The 16,682-nt window shown below is 41.7% G+C and overlaps 1 protein-coding gene across 1 annotated transcript in view; it reads right to left on the bottom strand.

Annotated features, from left to right (window-relative positions):
• The window catches only part of NEGR1 (neuronal growth regulator 1), a 315,598-nt gene that overhangs the window by 95,675 nt on the left and 203,241 nt on the right, over positions 1 to 16,682 (bottom strand). The window contains exon 4 of the mRNA XM_076339938.1: positions 9,386 to 9,517. Within this exon, the coding sequence (XP_076196053.1) occupies positions 9,386 to 9,517 (132 nt within the window). The remainder of the gene's footprint in view (positions 1 to 9,385; positions 9,518 to 16,682) is intronic.

Below are 16,682 nucleotides of genomic sequence, written 5' to 3'. Positions count from 1 at the left end.
TTCAGATGAAAAAGTGAAGGGAGGACACCATCCATTCCCCAGGCAGGTAGGACAAAATGAAAGGGGACCAACCCATGCATCCTTCTTCCCAAAAAAACCAGAAAATTTATGGAAAACAAGGCAGCCTGAAGTCATGCTTTGAACACAGCTTAGCCTGGCCAGGGTTCTCTCTTACTCTTGCAGACTCCAATCCACCATGCGAGACAAGTCCATGGTGTGTGCCAGCATTACCTTCGCCAGCACATCTGAGACCAAGAAGGTTTGAACGGAGTGAGGAGTCACATTCTGGAAAGCTCACATTGCAATAAACCCCATTGATCCATTAACAGAATCAAATATGAACCAGTAGTCAGATTTCCAGGAGTCCCCAGTGTGACTTAGAAGCCAAAATCCCATTTTTGAAAGGTAACCAGAGAATTTAGGAAAACTTGTTTCACAGAAGCCAGTGAAACCACACTCTAGAGTGCTTTTAGCTTTTCAGAGTGTAATTTTGATACTTCAGAAGGGTATTGGAAAGTTCAGTCTTCCAAGGCTCCACACACACATACCTCTCAAAATGGTCGGTGGGAATTGTGGCTGCTCAGTACCTGCAAATTGCTCTCCGTCATTACAATATTGGGAAATACTTTGTGATTAAAGAGAGACTGACCTACATAATGCAGTTTTAAATGTGTGAATTTCAGCCAGATGGATAATATCAACCACTGCAACACCAAGACAAGGTCTTTCTGTTCCACGGTCAAATATGAACATATGACTTCATTTCACGTGGGTGCAATTCTGTTTGAAGGATTGACATGACCGAATTTACTTGATATAAATGACACCGTAAAGAAAAGCAGTAACCTCTCCTCCACAGTTTTGTTCTTTCAGAGAACTGGTTTTAGCTGGTTTAAAAGAAAAAACTTTGTAATTGGATGGAAGCGTCCTCACTGAGAGGAACCATTTACGATTAAGTTTCAGGTCCCTTAAGGATGTAAGATGCAGCACCCTTGACTGAAGTTGCTATTATTATTATTACAACAGACAAGGCTGTTCCTTCTCAGGCTGGCTAACAAGCAAACAATATTGCAAAAACAAAGATGCAAACAAACACGTACAACTGTTCAATACATTGTCCATGTTGTTTTAAGAAAAAAAAAAAAAAGAAGTTGCACTTACATCTCAAAATACATTTATGTAGACTCTGGTTTCTCCAAAGTGACTCCTGTTCTCCTAAAACAAATGCTGACCATAACCCTCAAGTCCTAAATTTAGTCAGGGATATAAATATGAAGCTGCACATCTGTGGCTATTAAAAATGGATAGAAGCAGAGTTATTTATTTATGCTTAAACAGAATCCCCCTCCTCTCCTCTATTATATTATAACGTGGAAATTGAAACTGCAAATTGCTCTGAGTAATTTTATACTTGGTTCTCCTCTGCTTTGGTACGGAGACCTTCAGAAAATATTTGGGCATTGCCTTTTTATTTAATAACGCATTCACCTTGATTGAGGGAAATTTTCTTTGTTGAATCCAAAATAAAAAACCTTGCCAAGGAAATGTTTCTCGTAGGTCAGCAACAGTTCACAGCAAGACACTTTCTGGGAAAATAAAGTCACAGCAACGTGTCCAGGTATTAGAAGCCCCAACAAACACTGAAGTCCTATAATGTTTTCCTCCAGTAGGTTTAAGGTTACAGATATAATTAGGTTAGAGTGGCTTGTACAGTATGTCTGATTTCAAAGTAAAATCAGAGTATTATGCATAATAGTATGCAAAGCGCCATAGCAACAGTAAGGCAGACTTCTAAGAAATGCTAATGAGATAAGCTGTTCTGCAAAACCCCTAACCTGTCCAAGCAAAAAACAAACACATTACTTAAAATTCATACAAGTAATCCACACATTCCTCCTATAAAAAAACCCCACAACATAAAATGTCTTATCAAACTGTCACAGCAGGAAGGACATGAGCAGGAAGGGGACATAAAATCTGTACAGCAGATACCTTTCATAAGCAGCTTGCTGCTCCCTGAAAACCCAGTCCCGCACGACTGACACTGCTCTGGCTGAAAACAAGTGGCAGAACTCGGATGCCGGAGCCTGGGAGGGTGGGCAGCAGCCCAGGGTCCTTCTGCTCTGGACTTGAACCAGACCACCGCAAGCCAGGTGATGCAGTGCCTGCTCTAAGCACACACCCGGGGTCCAGAGGCAGAGGAAAACTTGATGAAAGGAGGAAAAGAGACCAAAACAAACCCAACAAATCAACTTTGATGATTTACTGAAGAACATGAAACACACGTAAAAAGGAAAGGGTAAAGGAGGCAGCATCATTTCAAACACAGAATATGACCAATTCAGTGACCGCAATTGTTTTATATTTCAGGTTAAGACAGGGAAAGAATAATGCAGGAAGTACTTGAATAAACGAAACTGATACAAAACCAATTGGCCTAAAAACTTGAAAAGTATATTCAAGAGCTGAAATGAAGCAAATGCAGAGCTATGATGTTATTTCTGAGGTGCGGGGCAAGTGCCTAACGCAGCCTCCATGAGCCCTTTTCAGAAAAGGAGAGAGCAACAGAAGCCAGGGAATTACAAGTCAGTCCATTTATCTCCAATCCCTATAAAAATGCTGTTCAAATAATCAAAGATGTGAAAGTACCTGGAAGATAACAAGAAGAGAGGAATCACCAACAGGTTTGTTAAGAATATATTGTGTCGGGTCATCAGTTCCTGCAGGGAACGGCAGTGGATGCTACAACTTAACTGCAGCACACATTTGACCATGTCTCCCATGCATGAGCAAGCTGGGCTTGGCTAAACGCTACCTTTACGTGGGTGCACATTGTCTGGAAGGCTGTGCTCATGGGTCTGCTATGCTGTCTGCTCAGCCGGACATCAGTCTTGGGCCTGCTGCTGGTGGGGGTTTTCATTAACACCATTATCAAAGATGAGAACCCTGAAACAACCCTGATAAATTGAAGAAGTGGCCTGAAAACTTGTCAGCACCAAACAGGAATGAGTTCAACACTTAGGATTCATCAGCTGGATGAATATGGTGAGACAGCTGTTCTGCAAAGAGTGACTGGGGCTGCCGGGAGTAAAACCCTGCTAAAGTGTCCTGTTGTCACAGGGAAGGCAAATGCCCTAGCCAAATATACACACAGGCATCAGAAATAATCCTTCCACACCCTTGGCAATCCAACGCCTCACCTGGCATGCTAGCTCAAGTTTTAAATACCTTATTCGAGAAAGCCCTTCCCTAGCACCAACTGATCTACAGAAAAGAAATATTTAGTCAATCCCTTAGAAAACATGACCCAAGAATAAAGATGAGATGAATCAGGGCTGGTGAACATAAGTAGGTAAACATGAGGAGCACAAGTCCACTGCCTTCAAAGAGATTGAAAGGTGAGATTGATCTGTTCTCCATTCCTCAGAAGACAGGTGAGGAATGGGGTTGTAATTCTGCAAGGAAGGTTCACATTAGACACTGTGAAAAATGTTCAGTTAAGGGCTGTGATTGAGTAGAGTATGCTGCCTGTGGAGCTGCCATCACTGGAGACACTTTACGGAGGGACTGGGCAAACATCTATTGGCAACACTGATTCAGGGGCACGACTTACAAGGTTAATATAGTTTTTACAGGTTATCATATAGTCTATTCACTTCCATTTTCCTTTTTCAATATTTTCAAGATCTAATGGAAAATATCTGTGCAAAGAGATGTTGTTGCAAGCAGACGTGGCTCAATATCTAGAATATTTTGAATTATCTTTATATTGTTTGTATTTACGGTCTACAAAATTTGGCAGATGAGCTTCCTCTTCTGTAGACTGCAGCACATCGGAGGCAGGAGAACTGCTGCAGGTTGAGCCCAGGCTGCACTATGCATCATTTCCTTCAAAGCGACTTGTGCCAGAAAAACTACTGGGAGTCCTGGCTCAGAAATGAAGAGCTGTCCTCCCTCCTGTGCTGCCAGGAAGACCCCAAGACAGCCAAACCAACAGACATGACAGGACCAGGCCATACCAGCTGGGCTTCCTCAGCACAGGAACTGTAATTTTCACCTCCCCAGTAAGCACCAATGATTCTGGCCTTCAATTTACAGCATGATGGGATTCATAAAGGCTGAAATTAAATTATTGTCTTTTAATTTCAACTGAATGGTTTTTTTCCCCTCTCCCAAGCCATCGGATCTTAATTCAGTAAAGACTGCAAGATCCAGCTTTAACAGAGCTGTTCAAGATACAATTACAGAAAACCAGACCCTTAGTGTATATTGTCTGAAAAAAGGAACACTGCAATACAGCTCCACTTTAAAAGTCCACATTTGCTATTTACTTAGGTAGCTGACAATTTTACATAAATTAAAATAAACACCAGTTTCATGATGCACACATCTCACTCTTCATCATCTCAGCATGGCCTCAATGCTTCTGGAGATTCTCGCATTTAGCAACTGCCTTTAATATTTTTTAAGCACGGCACTAATAAACCAGAAGAGAGTCAGCGAAGCTACAGTACCGTATATACAGTTTCAGACCAGCTTTCGGATGACATATTAAAGTCTTGCTAATCCAGACACTGTTTCGTTCAAAGTGGGATTCAATATAATAATCTATAAATCAGTATTTGCTTTATAAAATGTAATGGAAAATGCTAATAAGATGTACTTGTGAAATGAAATTGGATTATATCTTATCTATTTTAACTTGATTTAGTATAGTATTCCTTCTTCATAAACCACAGTCTCAATTTCTTTTCTCTTCCCCCCCCCCCCCCCCCCCCGAATTCAAGCAGACAAATGCACCACAGATTCTCAGGCCACCATTTTTAAAAGGGAAATTATGGGGGACAGACATAAATTAAGTAGAAAATGTAGATTATGCAATATGAAACAGTATAAAGAAAAAACCTTGCAAAGTCATTAGAGTTATAATTTATGTGCTGTAAGGCAGACAGCAAGCTGGTTGTTTATGTATGGTTGGAAGTTGCCCAGCCAAGAAACTTGAAATTCAGAAAGTAATTTAAACCTGGTAATTTTCTTGTACATGCTTGGATGACTGAACAACAGCTATATGCGATGAATATCCATATTCAAAATTATGCTTATATCCACCGTAACCGCTCAGGGCTCATTGATACATTCTATTAACTGGGCATAATAAAACCTTGATTTATTCACAGTTATCAGGTCTGGAGTAAAGAACGTTCCTTTTAATAACAGGGAAACAGGATTAAAAATTGTCAGAAGCAGCGGTTAAGCGATCATATTCATGCAAATGTAGTGCTGTACCATCATCGTTCTGTGTGCTGGAGATTGTACGTCAAGATGTTGCTGTACAAGACACGGTGGAGGGACACAGTGATGAAACAGGGTTTACTCAGACTCTGAGATGATGTGGTGCTTCTACAGCACATGACTGCCCATACCCCATCAGATCATAAGGGTGCAAGAGCAGGAGGTGAAGCATAAGCCACACACGTTACTTCCAAGAGTATTTTCTATTGTAAGCACTGCAGGTGGGAAAGGTGATAGATATTTTGTAAAGTTACAGGATCCCTGTAAGACTAAAGGAGGGGAGTTTGGTGTGCTGGTCACAGCTTCAGTGACGCTCGCTGAGGAACCAAATCTCGAGTAAGTGGAATTAAACACGTGGTGGAGGTACCTGGCAGATGGGCACAACATCCCTGTACCAGAAGTACAATAACCGAATAACACCTGGGTGGGTGAGGAGCAGCAGAGGCTGCAGAGCTTGTGCTGAGCCCATGTGGCAGGGCATTAGCAGGAGAATTAAAAAAGTTTGCAAAACCAGAGAAAATAAAGGAATGGGATTTTTTTTTTGGGGGGTGGGGGGTGGAGGGAGAAAGCCTTTCTCTTATTAGTTTGTTAGACAAATGAACACATATTTTCTTAAAAGAAAAAACAGGACTGAAGAATATTTGACTAAGGAAACTGCCCAACCCAGTGTAACAAAAGGACCTGAAGGCTTCCTCTCTTCTTTTATATTTCTCTTGTTAAGATCTTTCCAGATTTAAAACAAATTTGATAGACATTTCTTGTAAACAGTGAATAGTAGACAAACCATAGCTCTCCTAAATGAAATATTTAGCTTTTACTGACAGAAAGCTGCCCTTCCAGGCCAACTCAACAGACAGCAAACGGGCATAATTCTGCTGGTTTGATCATGCACACAACATCCCTTTTTGAATGGGACTGCCCATGCCGAGGTGCTGCGAAGCGAAGCTCATCCCAGCAGCATTGGCCACCGCAGTGCTGCAGCACATCCCACCCGCCACAAACAACGTGCCCACAGGGCTGATGACAACAAGACGAGCTCTCAGCATTGGCCACCTCCAGCGTGACCCTCTCCTAAATGCCACGAGCCATTTTTCTGCCTGGTCAGAACAGATGAGCATCATCAGCAGGGAGCAGATGTTCGGAGTACTTTTGCATTGCGCTTAACTGGCGAGGGGACAACATACAAATCCAAACAACAGTGCATTAGCAATTAGCTGACTACGACAAATCATTCATGTATACAAACTGTTTCATGCTGTAGCCAGGTCCTAGTTTTACATTGCCCAATTTTACACCCATCCCCCCCCCCCCCCCGTTTTCTTCTTTAGTTGCAAGAAATATTAAAAAAAACCCAAACAAACAACCAACAACTCTGTATGTCCCCAGTGCAGACTTAAAAGTTTGCCTGAACCTGGTATAATGCCACATGCATCCACACTATGGCCAAGGACACTTCCAGCTTAGCCCAGGTAGCTGAATCAGGACAAAGATCAGCTTGGACACTTTTTTCAAGTATTTACTGAGCTTGTTGGTTGATTTAGTAGTCTGTAACATGTTTCTCCCTGCAGATAGAGGTACCCTTACACTGTGTGCTGCAGTCAAACCTGAGCACCTCTTGCTTGTGGTATGCACCAAGGAGGAATATGACCTCCTGAGCCTGCACATCCTTTGACACAGGCACACTGTTTCTCCCATTACCCCCTTGCTTGGTGTTCAGGGAGAGCAAATCCCATCCCACCTGCAACCCAGCCTCTGCTGCTGGCCACACGGGAGTCGTTGGTCCCGCTCCCAGCTGCCACAGTGAGACCTTTGCTCATCATGCAGACCTACAGCGGGGGCTGGAGGAAGAGCCAAGGGCTGGTACAGGAACAAACCATCACTGCTCAGCTTTACCTTCCAAATGCTGTCAAAGCTGATCTTTCCCACCCACAAAGATATCTGACAGACTCAAAACTCACGTTAAGAAAATGGTAAACGGAGGTCAGAAATAGTTCCAGCTTTGACATGAACTGGGGTGCAGAGCACGCGCCAACTAGCACATCAGCTGTGCACTGCATTTAAGCTTGAGATTTGGCTTTGGCCAACTAAGTCGATGCTTTTATCTGAACTAAACCTCATGTAAGTCTAGATCCTTGCTCAGAAGGCAAGAGAGATTCCATGAGTTTACCACCTCTTCTGTGCCTTTTTTTTTTTTTTAAACAAAAACCCCTCAAACACCAAAACAACTGCTACCCAGGCTTACCAACTTTTCCCTTTCTGTGAACACTTAGAAAGCCTCTGAGACAGCTAGTTTCACCCTTATTAAAATCCCCATGATATGATATAATACAGATGCAATTTGTTTTGCTAAAACTAGACTGAGCTCACCATTTCTTATGGTCCCTATTGCAAGTTATTTATCTAACAACACAAAATATTTGAGTACAGCTTGTGTACTGTGAAAGGTGTTGCCTCAAAACACCCAGGGCGCACCTATGCAAGTATCTGCACAACTCCTCTTATTGACAATCTTCCACTAACAACATACTGTGCAAAAAATAATGTTCACTTGTTCCATAGGACACCATCCATTGTGGCTTTTCCTCCCACATAGCCCCTCGTTTTTAGGGCACTGCCTGCTTTCAGGAATTCAGCAAAACTGATGTAGGTGGAAACACATCAACGAGGGCAAAGCAGCCGTGAGAATGGTGATGGACTCTGCATGAGCCTCCTTGAGCTGCTCTGCAGTTGAAGTCTGTCCTTGTGACTTGTAAGCAAGGACTGATGGTCACAGCACATTATACCAGAGCCTCAGTGCAAAAGTCTCAGCAGCAAAGGGAAAGCAGGATCTGCATCCAGTGCCACTAGCCTACATGACCAAGCAGTACAGAAAGCTGTCTGTGAGACCCAGCACATGATCGAGCTATTCTATAAGCATTAGTGCATTGATCCACCATGTTCCAGGACATCATGAACTACAAGTACCCTGATGTCACGTAAATTAAGAGAGCCCAGTCAGCTCTTGAACATGGGAAGATCCCGTAAACACCTGGATAGCACAGCTAGCCCCATTAGCAACCCACCTGCAACAACCCACCTCTCCCACTCCCACCTCCAGCTCTGCAGTGACCCGGGGACAAGGGGCTTTGCTACCTACAGCATATTGATAGGGACAAGATCTGTGAAGGGAGACAGAAAGCCGAGATCTTAAAAAATTGTGGTCAGTAAAGATGCCACAGCAATTTTCAAACTGGAAACTGTTACAAATTACAAGCTGCATAATTGCACTTAACCTAAGAAAATTCATAGTTAGAATGAATGAGAGTAATTATTCCCATTTTCTTTCCTTTTTTTTTTTTTTTTTAATGTTGGAGGTAAAAAGAACACTGTTCTGAATGTTTTGTGTCATACCAAGTGCTAAACCAAATTCAGTCCCAAGTCAGAAACACCTCCTCAGTGTCAAAATCCCAGAAGGTCAGACCTGACAGGCTGCAGGGACAGGTAACAGGCTACCTTGGCAGTTCCTGGTGTCACCCACCATCCACTGAGATTGCTACAGCAGAACTGTGCAGCAGCAAAGTCCTCCTTGCCTTCATATCAGGGCAACAGCACAAAACAACTTGCTGCCTTTACTGGGAGTATTTCAGATTTCCACAGAGATTGATCGCCATCTAATCACCCAAACAGAATTTTAAGAAGTTACTCGTCTCCTTATATTATTGCACAACTGTGGCAAATTAAATCAGAAACACTTCAGCCCAACAACCACAGCAGTCCTCAGAAGTTACTCAGATAATTACTCAAAAAATTACTCCAAAAACTGAGTCTCAGCACCACAGTCCAACGAGAGCACCTGCTGCAAAGCCTGTGACAGCACACCAGCACTACTGTCCCCTGGCAGACAAAAGGAGGATTTGAACCTTAATCTCATTTTCCCTTCCTTTGATAAGACTAACTCGTACATCAAATAGCACAGGTCATTTTGCTACTGTAATACAAAACCCAAACACACTACAGTTTCACCACAAGCAGCAGTTCTCTGCATTAGACTTTTCTTCTCAGCCACATCCCTCTTCTCCATTGGATTTACTGATTAAAAAACAACACGACTTACAGTTTACTGTGACTTTTACTTTTTTCACATCTGGGACTGAGACATCATTTTCTGCACTGCATTCATATTCTCCAGCCTGGTCTCTTGTAATTCCATAGATGTCCAGGTACTGTCCACTCTCAAATGGTTTTGCTGAAATGAAATAATCAGAGAAAGAAATTACTGGAAACTGAGCACAAAACACCTGAAGCTTCACCAACATCTGAACAGCAACTGAAGGGTTTTGCTGGGTGCTGCAGATAACATGTCCAAGGGGAGCTGGGCAGCCACTGCAGCTTTCGCTCAGAAACCCCAGCTCCAAGCCAGGCTGCAACCCCCCCGCCCCTGCCAAGCTCCTAGAGTTGGCCAAGGGTCCTCTCCTGACTGTACCCTGTTGAGCTCAGCAGCCTCCAGATCCACGAGAGCAAGCAATTTGCTAATACAGCTCTGCACCTGATGGGCTTCACAGAATATAAGGCAGAGTCCTCAGTCAAAACCTTGCCTTAAGAGTTTCAGCATCCATTAGGGCTTATGGTTTGCACATGGGTGGACATCTGCCTCCCTACAGCAATCAGAAGCAAAGCCAGTGATCGGGGCAAGCTAAAGGGACAAACAGCCCAGCCCTGGAGCAGCTGATCCACCCCTGCTGCCGGTGGCCCCAGCATCAGCTTCCCACCACAGGGGCCCTCACTTTTTAACAACCATTTGATCTTGTAGCTATACATCAACCAGCTGGTTATATATAAGGATGATAAACCTCACCAGCTGGAGGGCTCAGGCCCCCTGCAGTGTGAGGGTTCTCAAAGCCAGATGTGTTCTGGAGGGAATCAGCAGCCGATCACCTCTAATGGGTGCCTGTGGGTGCAAAATGGGTGGGTCATCCCACATCCTACCTCCAGGGAAAAAGCCCTTTCAGGCTTGCTCACTACGCTACTCAGTGCTTACATGTTGTGCCCTAATAAACATTTCATCATATTAATTAAAAATTAAATAATAGCTCTCCTCTCCCAAAGGACCCAAACCCAATAAATAAGATCCTCAGTGTTTGCCTTGTTACACAGAAATAAGGACAACCTGTGTGAGCACTACTGAAAATAGGTAGAGGTCTATCCGATGTAAAACAATATGAAGACCAAACTGAAATATGTAACTCCTTGGTATGTTATATCTGAAACCATTAAGTATTTTAGAGAGCAAGAACACTTATATGATTCAAAAGCTAATTTATGTCCATGTGACATAGAGTCATAGCATACACAGACATTTTTGTAGTTTTCTAAATCCCAACATCTCCCAGCTTTTCACTACTGTGGTTCCCACCTTGCAGTGAGCACTTTGATATCCTTCAGATGAAAACTGCTACCTGGTTCAAAGTGCATCTTGCTATGTCTTTTGAGCACTGTGCTGTAGGCGGGGAGCAAATTAATTGCTTTCGATTCCTCACAAGGCATTCACCACAAAATAAACCAAAAAATGTTAAATATAATTTTATCTTAAACCAATATATCATAGCAGTCATGACTACAGATGCTGGAAATTGTAGGCCTAAAGGTTAAAAAGACTTGCTGAAAGCGTTTTCCCAGACAGACAAGCTTTTAATTGACTGTTAATAACTTTGCAACTTATGGAACAATGACAAAAATCTGAACTGGGTAGTGAGAACTAAGTAGAAGTATTATTTTCATGTCCATCACAGCAGTGAATTTCATTTGCTTATCTGTTCCTGGATTAATGTTTTAAAGTGTGCAAGGTTCAAAACATCAATTATAACAGTGCATTGCTTAGCAAGATGGCACTCATTAATAAGCACAATATACCATGCCTGTCACAGGAAAGAGCCCAAGTAAGCACTGGTTATGTAAAGTAGAAAGATAAGACTGAAATTGGAAAATTATTGTGAATTGAACTGAACATTCATAAAATGCAATGAAATAATTTATGGGATATGAGAAATTGCATGAGAATAAATTTTTTTCTCCTCCGTGTTGTTCGTAGGAATAAATTACAAAAAAACCCCCCTTCTACAAACAAACCAGCTATTACTGTTCACATCGTGGCCGTCATCCTGCTCCACTTTGGCCAGGCTGAATCAATTTCTAGATAAATTTTATTTACTATTGCTATGAACAGCAGTGACGGATGCAAAGGCCCTGTCTGCACGGGAGTGTCTGCCTGGACAGAGGAGAGACCTTCCAACAAGACTTCTGCTTTATTTCTAATACCAAGAAGATTACATAAAATGCAAAATTCTCCTGTGTGTCAGGTTAAAAATTACTATTAAATTATGAGATTATAATGCTCTCCAATTTCAGTACTTCCCTGGATATATGGTATGCACCAAAATATTGTACACTGAATCCTGGGAATAATTTATAATGTATCCTATCCCAATTCCCAACATCAATTTGGAAAAAAGAAAAAAAATATATCTCCGAGTACTTGGAATTTCATGAAAATAGTTATTTGTGTTTTGGAGTTAAGCTAAAAGCAAACATTCTCTGCTTTAAACTTTTGTTTTAATGTAAACACAACACACCAGGCGATAACCTTGCCTCCCAGCTGTTGCTTTCTTAACAATTCCTGGATTGTGGCTGTGCTTCTGGTACTTGCTTTGCCACCTGAATGGGGTAATGTTCAGCCTCAGCTAGGGTCAATACAGCCGCCACTCCGCACTGACAGAAGTGACAGGTTTCTGTATTCGGCACAATTCTGCTACGGCGTAAGTAAAATCAGTTCTCAGGTCTGGCAAGCAGTCATCCGTCTAGCTGAGAAATATCAACAGCAACAATATCTGCAGGGAAAGCAAATGTGTATTCAGGTGCTGACACCAGCCAGCTTTAGGGTGCTGCTGTGGACTGAGAGGGCAGCACAACAAATTGCTACAGCTCAAATGCCTCAATGCTGCTGGGTGGAAACTTAGTGGGAGTTCCCACAATAATTCCTATTGGAATGATTTGCCAAAAAGCCCACCGGCATAACCCTTGTATTTATAGGGATCTTATGCTGAGCTATTAACCTAATTTATGCTGCAAACTATGCATGCATTTTTATAGTGCTGTAAGCCCCATGTATTTTATGCAACTCACATACACATTTGAAAATATTAAAATTAAGTCATTTTTAAACCCTCATGTCCCCAGAAATTTTGCATCCAGATCACATAAGAAAGCTTTTAGTATATATTAGAGATAAATATTTTTCTTAGGGAATACATAGATACCGCATTTCATCTTTCCTGTTCATCTGCACAGTATTTCATCTTCTTCAGCTTGCTTTTAGTTCTAGAGATTTCCCATGGCTGTATGGGAGAACTTAAATCGTGTATGTGAAAGATATATGCATAAGTATATGTAAGCATATTTATGTTACATTGCATACACATCCTGCTCAAAAAAGGATATTCATAAGCAGTAGGGAGAAAAAATTGTGTACGAAGACATTGGTGAATGAAGATGAGTTTCAGCAGTCAACTTGGTTTTCTCACTGCTTTTTTTCTGTGAAGTCTTACAGGCCGGCGTAACCACACCTTGCTCTGTCCTTCTGCAGACCATGTACATTTTATGGACCCTATCAAGATGTAAGGAACATATTTGGCTGGCTTTCCTGGCCATAGAGCCAAAAGACTTACTAGATTTGGTATCTGAGAAAAAGAAATCTAGAAGGTTTGTTAGATCATCAGCCTGAGGTCATATCAGCCAAGATCTTTGATCAAAGATGGGAAAAAACTGTTAGTTGAAGTAAAAGAAACATAAACATGAGAGTGCCTTGTGTCCAAGACGATTCCTGTTGTGTTTTTCAGAAGATCTCTTAACCAGACTTACTGATACACATAATGATAAGTAAGTAATCTGCTCTGGGTATCTTAGGTTATAAGACTAGGTTCTCCAGCCAGGAAGGGAAATGCCTATGAAACTAAGCTTGAATGCCTATTTTCTGCTATTGCCATGTGATATGATGCCTGATAAATCATCACGCTTGTTATTCCTCAGGAGAGTATACAATTAAAACTGTTTTCTTACCATGCATATGGTATCTGGCATCAGGTGTAGCACACATACACATTGCCATATGGACCAGTTCTCAAAGGCTTGGATGGATGAGTTTTGCAAGGGTAGCATTTTCCTCCCCTGGTGTTAAACATAAGTCAGTAAAAGGAAAAATCTGGTGCAAGTCCAGGGTAGCTCTGAAAAATTCTGAGGACTTCATCTAAGCCAAAGGGGATTTTTTGTTTTCCTTATTCACTAGGATATTAAATAACTACAATATAGCCCCAGTTTATGAACTGTAAAACCAGTTCAGTGTTCAGGACTGGCTTTTATGACCCTATCTTTGAGACACCTCATCCTCCAGTGGAGAGTGAAGACCCTCATAGAACTGGGAGAGTGAGGAGCATGAGGCTGAGCTGATGCCAGTCCTGGTTTATCGTGGACTCAGGACACTTCATAGGTGCACATGAGAGACTTCTTGGAGCCTAGTGAACTGTGTCCAAAGAAGAGGGCGTGCGAAGATCCCAGCATGGGCTCATCCTCACATGTACTGCCTCAAAAATGAGGACTGGGCTCAGTATGAGAGAACAGAATGTGGTCTCCAGTGACAATGCCATCATGATAGCATCTGATTACCACCAGATGCTTTCAGTAGCCCGTAATCCGTAAGGTCCTTGATCTCAGAGGCTGGGAGGAGATACAGGATCAAGGGCTCAAGGAGGCACCTGGACATGAGTTGCTGTGGGATGTTGAGAACAATATAAAGTCTAAACAATTGGATTCATCCAGAAAAATGGTCTGAAGCCATTTCTACTACTCATTATCAATTCTGGGTTTAAAGTTACACCAAATGCTGTAATTGGATAGTGTATAGTCCTCTCCACGGAACTGCAGGTAATGTGAACAGCTCACTGTCTATTAGGAGAATGGCCCTATCACATTAGGGACTATTTAAACATTGATCGCTTAAGGCCATTTAGCTTTAGAGAAGCCATGCTCCATGTTTGAAAAGAAAAATCAGATGAAATGTAAAGAAAAAAATATCCAAAACTGACAGATAAATTGAGGGCTGGAGGAGATCTCCCAGCTGACGACACGAAACAAGAAAAGCAAGTAGAGCAATTTTATAAGAAAGGCGAGCTGATAAAAGAAAAGAAATGTGAACATAGACTAAGTTGAAAGTTTCAGAGGTGGAGACAAACAAGGTTACATCTGTACATGAAATATATAGGTACGGAGAGAAGCATTTGGAGAGCTGGCTGTGTGCATGTTCATAGTGTGGGCAATGTAAATCTCAGCCAGTTATCAAGAGATGTTGTGTGTAGAGAGTAGAGGTTGGTCCTACAGGAGAAGTCATCACATTTAGTTTTCCTCATTCTCTGAAGTTACATCAGTTTCTGCCTCTGTGCAGAACCACTGCTATGCTGCACTATGAGTCTGAGATTCATGGGGTTATGGTGTTTTGGAGCAAGTTTGAATTTTCTTTTTGCAGACTTCATGCCAGGGAACACGTGGTCAGCTCATACTCCAGAATATGGACTGACTTGTCTGCCTTAGCAGCCAAGTATTAATATAAAGGAGAGCCAGCTCTATTCTAATACTTGAGGAGAAGATATGGTCAACCAGATATTACTTAGAAGAAAAAAAAAACACTTGAGATACTAGTTTTGTCTGCACGTTATGTCTTCTGGATATTTAGTTACATGTATATCAGACTGCACTCTGATTTTTTTGATCTGTTCAAAACTCTGTGCTGCCTGCAGAAGACAGAGGTATAAGTGCAGTCTGCTGCAAATGCCAGTGTTTTTCACTGGAAGACCACAACCCATAGCAGGCAGATCATTTCTCTGGATCACGACATGCAAAGCACCCTTTGGCAGGAGAGGGGTTTGCAAGAGATTCTTTTACACAGAGACTGCTGGGTCTTCTGCAGCAAATAGCTGAAGAAGTGTCTTCAGTCTGAAAACAGCCTAAGAAACCTTTCTCTGCATAACAAAAAATTAAAACCATGTTGGGAAGAACAGGGCAATGATCTTTTTAATAAGAAAGCTACACAATTAAATTTCACTTGAGCTTAATTATAATTCATAGCACTTAATGTGGGTATTTGGCTCTTGGAAAGGGGATAATTATTCCCAATAAAGCCCCATGCCTGCGGTGGCTTTTGGAAGAGACTTGGTCTGCCTGTCGGTCAGCCAGAGGGTGCAGGAGCCATGGAGCTGGGGAGCAGGAGGGATGGGGGGCAGGAGGAGCCCAGACGGTGCCTCCCAGGCATTCACCCTAGGGTAAAGGACTGCAGTCACAGCTTTTCTCATGTCTGATGGTTTTATAACATTCCTTCCTTCTGTCGCTAGATCAAAATGATGCACTGCAAATGATAGCCTATTATTTATCCACTGATTATCTATCTATTTGCTCGAACACATTTGTTGATCCCTTCGTTTTATATGACTTTTCTCTTTGCAGTTTGTTGAAACTGGAGACGTTAAATGAATCATTAATGACTATTTTTTCCATATTTCTTCATATCCCTCAAAAGCTACACCATTTTTTTAAAAAACATGCATTTAAAAAAGAATTCTTAATATGTTTAAAATATGATTTATTCATAAAAACGTCAGGAAGAAATGATTCTGGGAAATAAAACAGCACGTACTGCAGGTATGGTCGGGGTGAATGTGGCATCTGCTGTTCACTTGCTGTCACCTCCTGGAGCGTCTGCCTTCATCAGCCTGCCCAGCCTGGGTTTCCTGCCTGCCTGCCTGCCTGTAGCAATCCCGGACGGAACGTCCTCAGAGACTGAAACACCTTTGTTACAACAGCCACTGCCTCAGTACCAACATCCACCATTAAAGTGGGACAAGATAGAAATAATAGTAACAAAAATAATAAAAATTAAAAAAAAAATTAAGAGTATTTGAAAAGTAAAATAGAAAAAAGGAGCATCTCGTTGGATTTTTGAAATCATCTGTTACTTTCCTCTAAAAATTTGCGCAAGGCCCAAAATTAGCACGATGTCTTCAAAAGACCAGTATCTCCCAAAATAGCCATGAGGGACACTATACCAAAGGAAGGGGAAAGAGGGTGACATCTACAGTTGCTTGGTTTGGTTTTGAACATTAAAGATTTTGTTTCACTGAAATATCTTCTATGATTCACAAATTGCTCACTCAAAAGTGCAGTATTTCTCAAATAAAAATGAACTAATATCTGAGGGAATAAACTAAGCATGTATTTAAAATTCTGATTTTCATAGCATTTTATGAGTTATTAATGAGTTCATCTACTTTTATTGAAAAGTGAGAAATACTTTGTTATAAAATCGTCAGAAA

This window comes from Aptenodytes patagonicus, chromosome 5, assembly GCF_965638725.1.
Source record: "Aptenodytes patagonicus chromosome 5, bAptPat1.pri.cur, whole genome shotgun sequence".
Lineage (NCBI taxonomy): Eukaryota > Metazoa > Chordata > Aves > Sphenisciformes > Spheniscidae > Aptenodytes > Aptenodytes patagonicus.
This window is presented reverse-complemented; position numbering and strand designations above follow the sequence as displayed.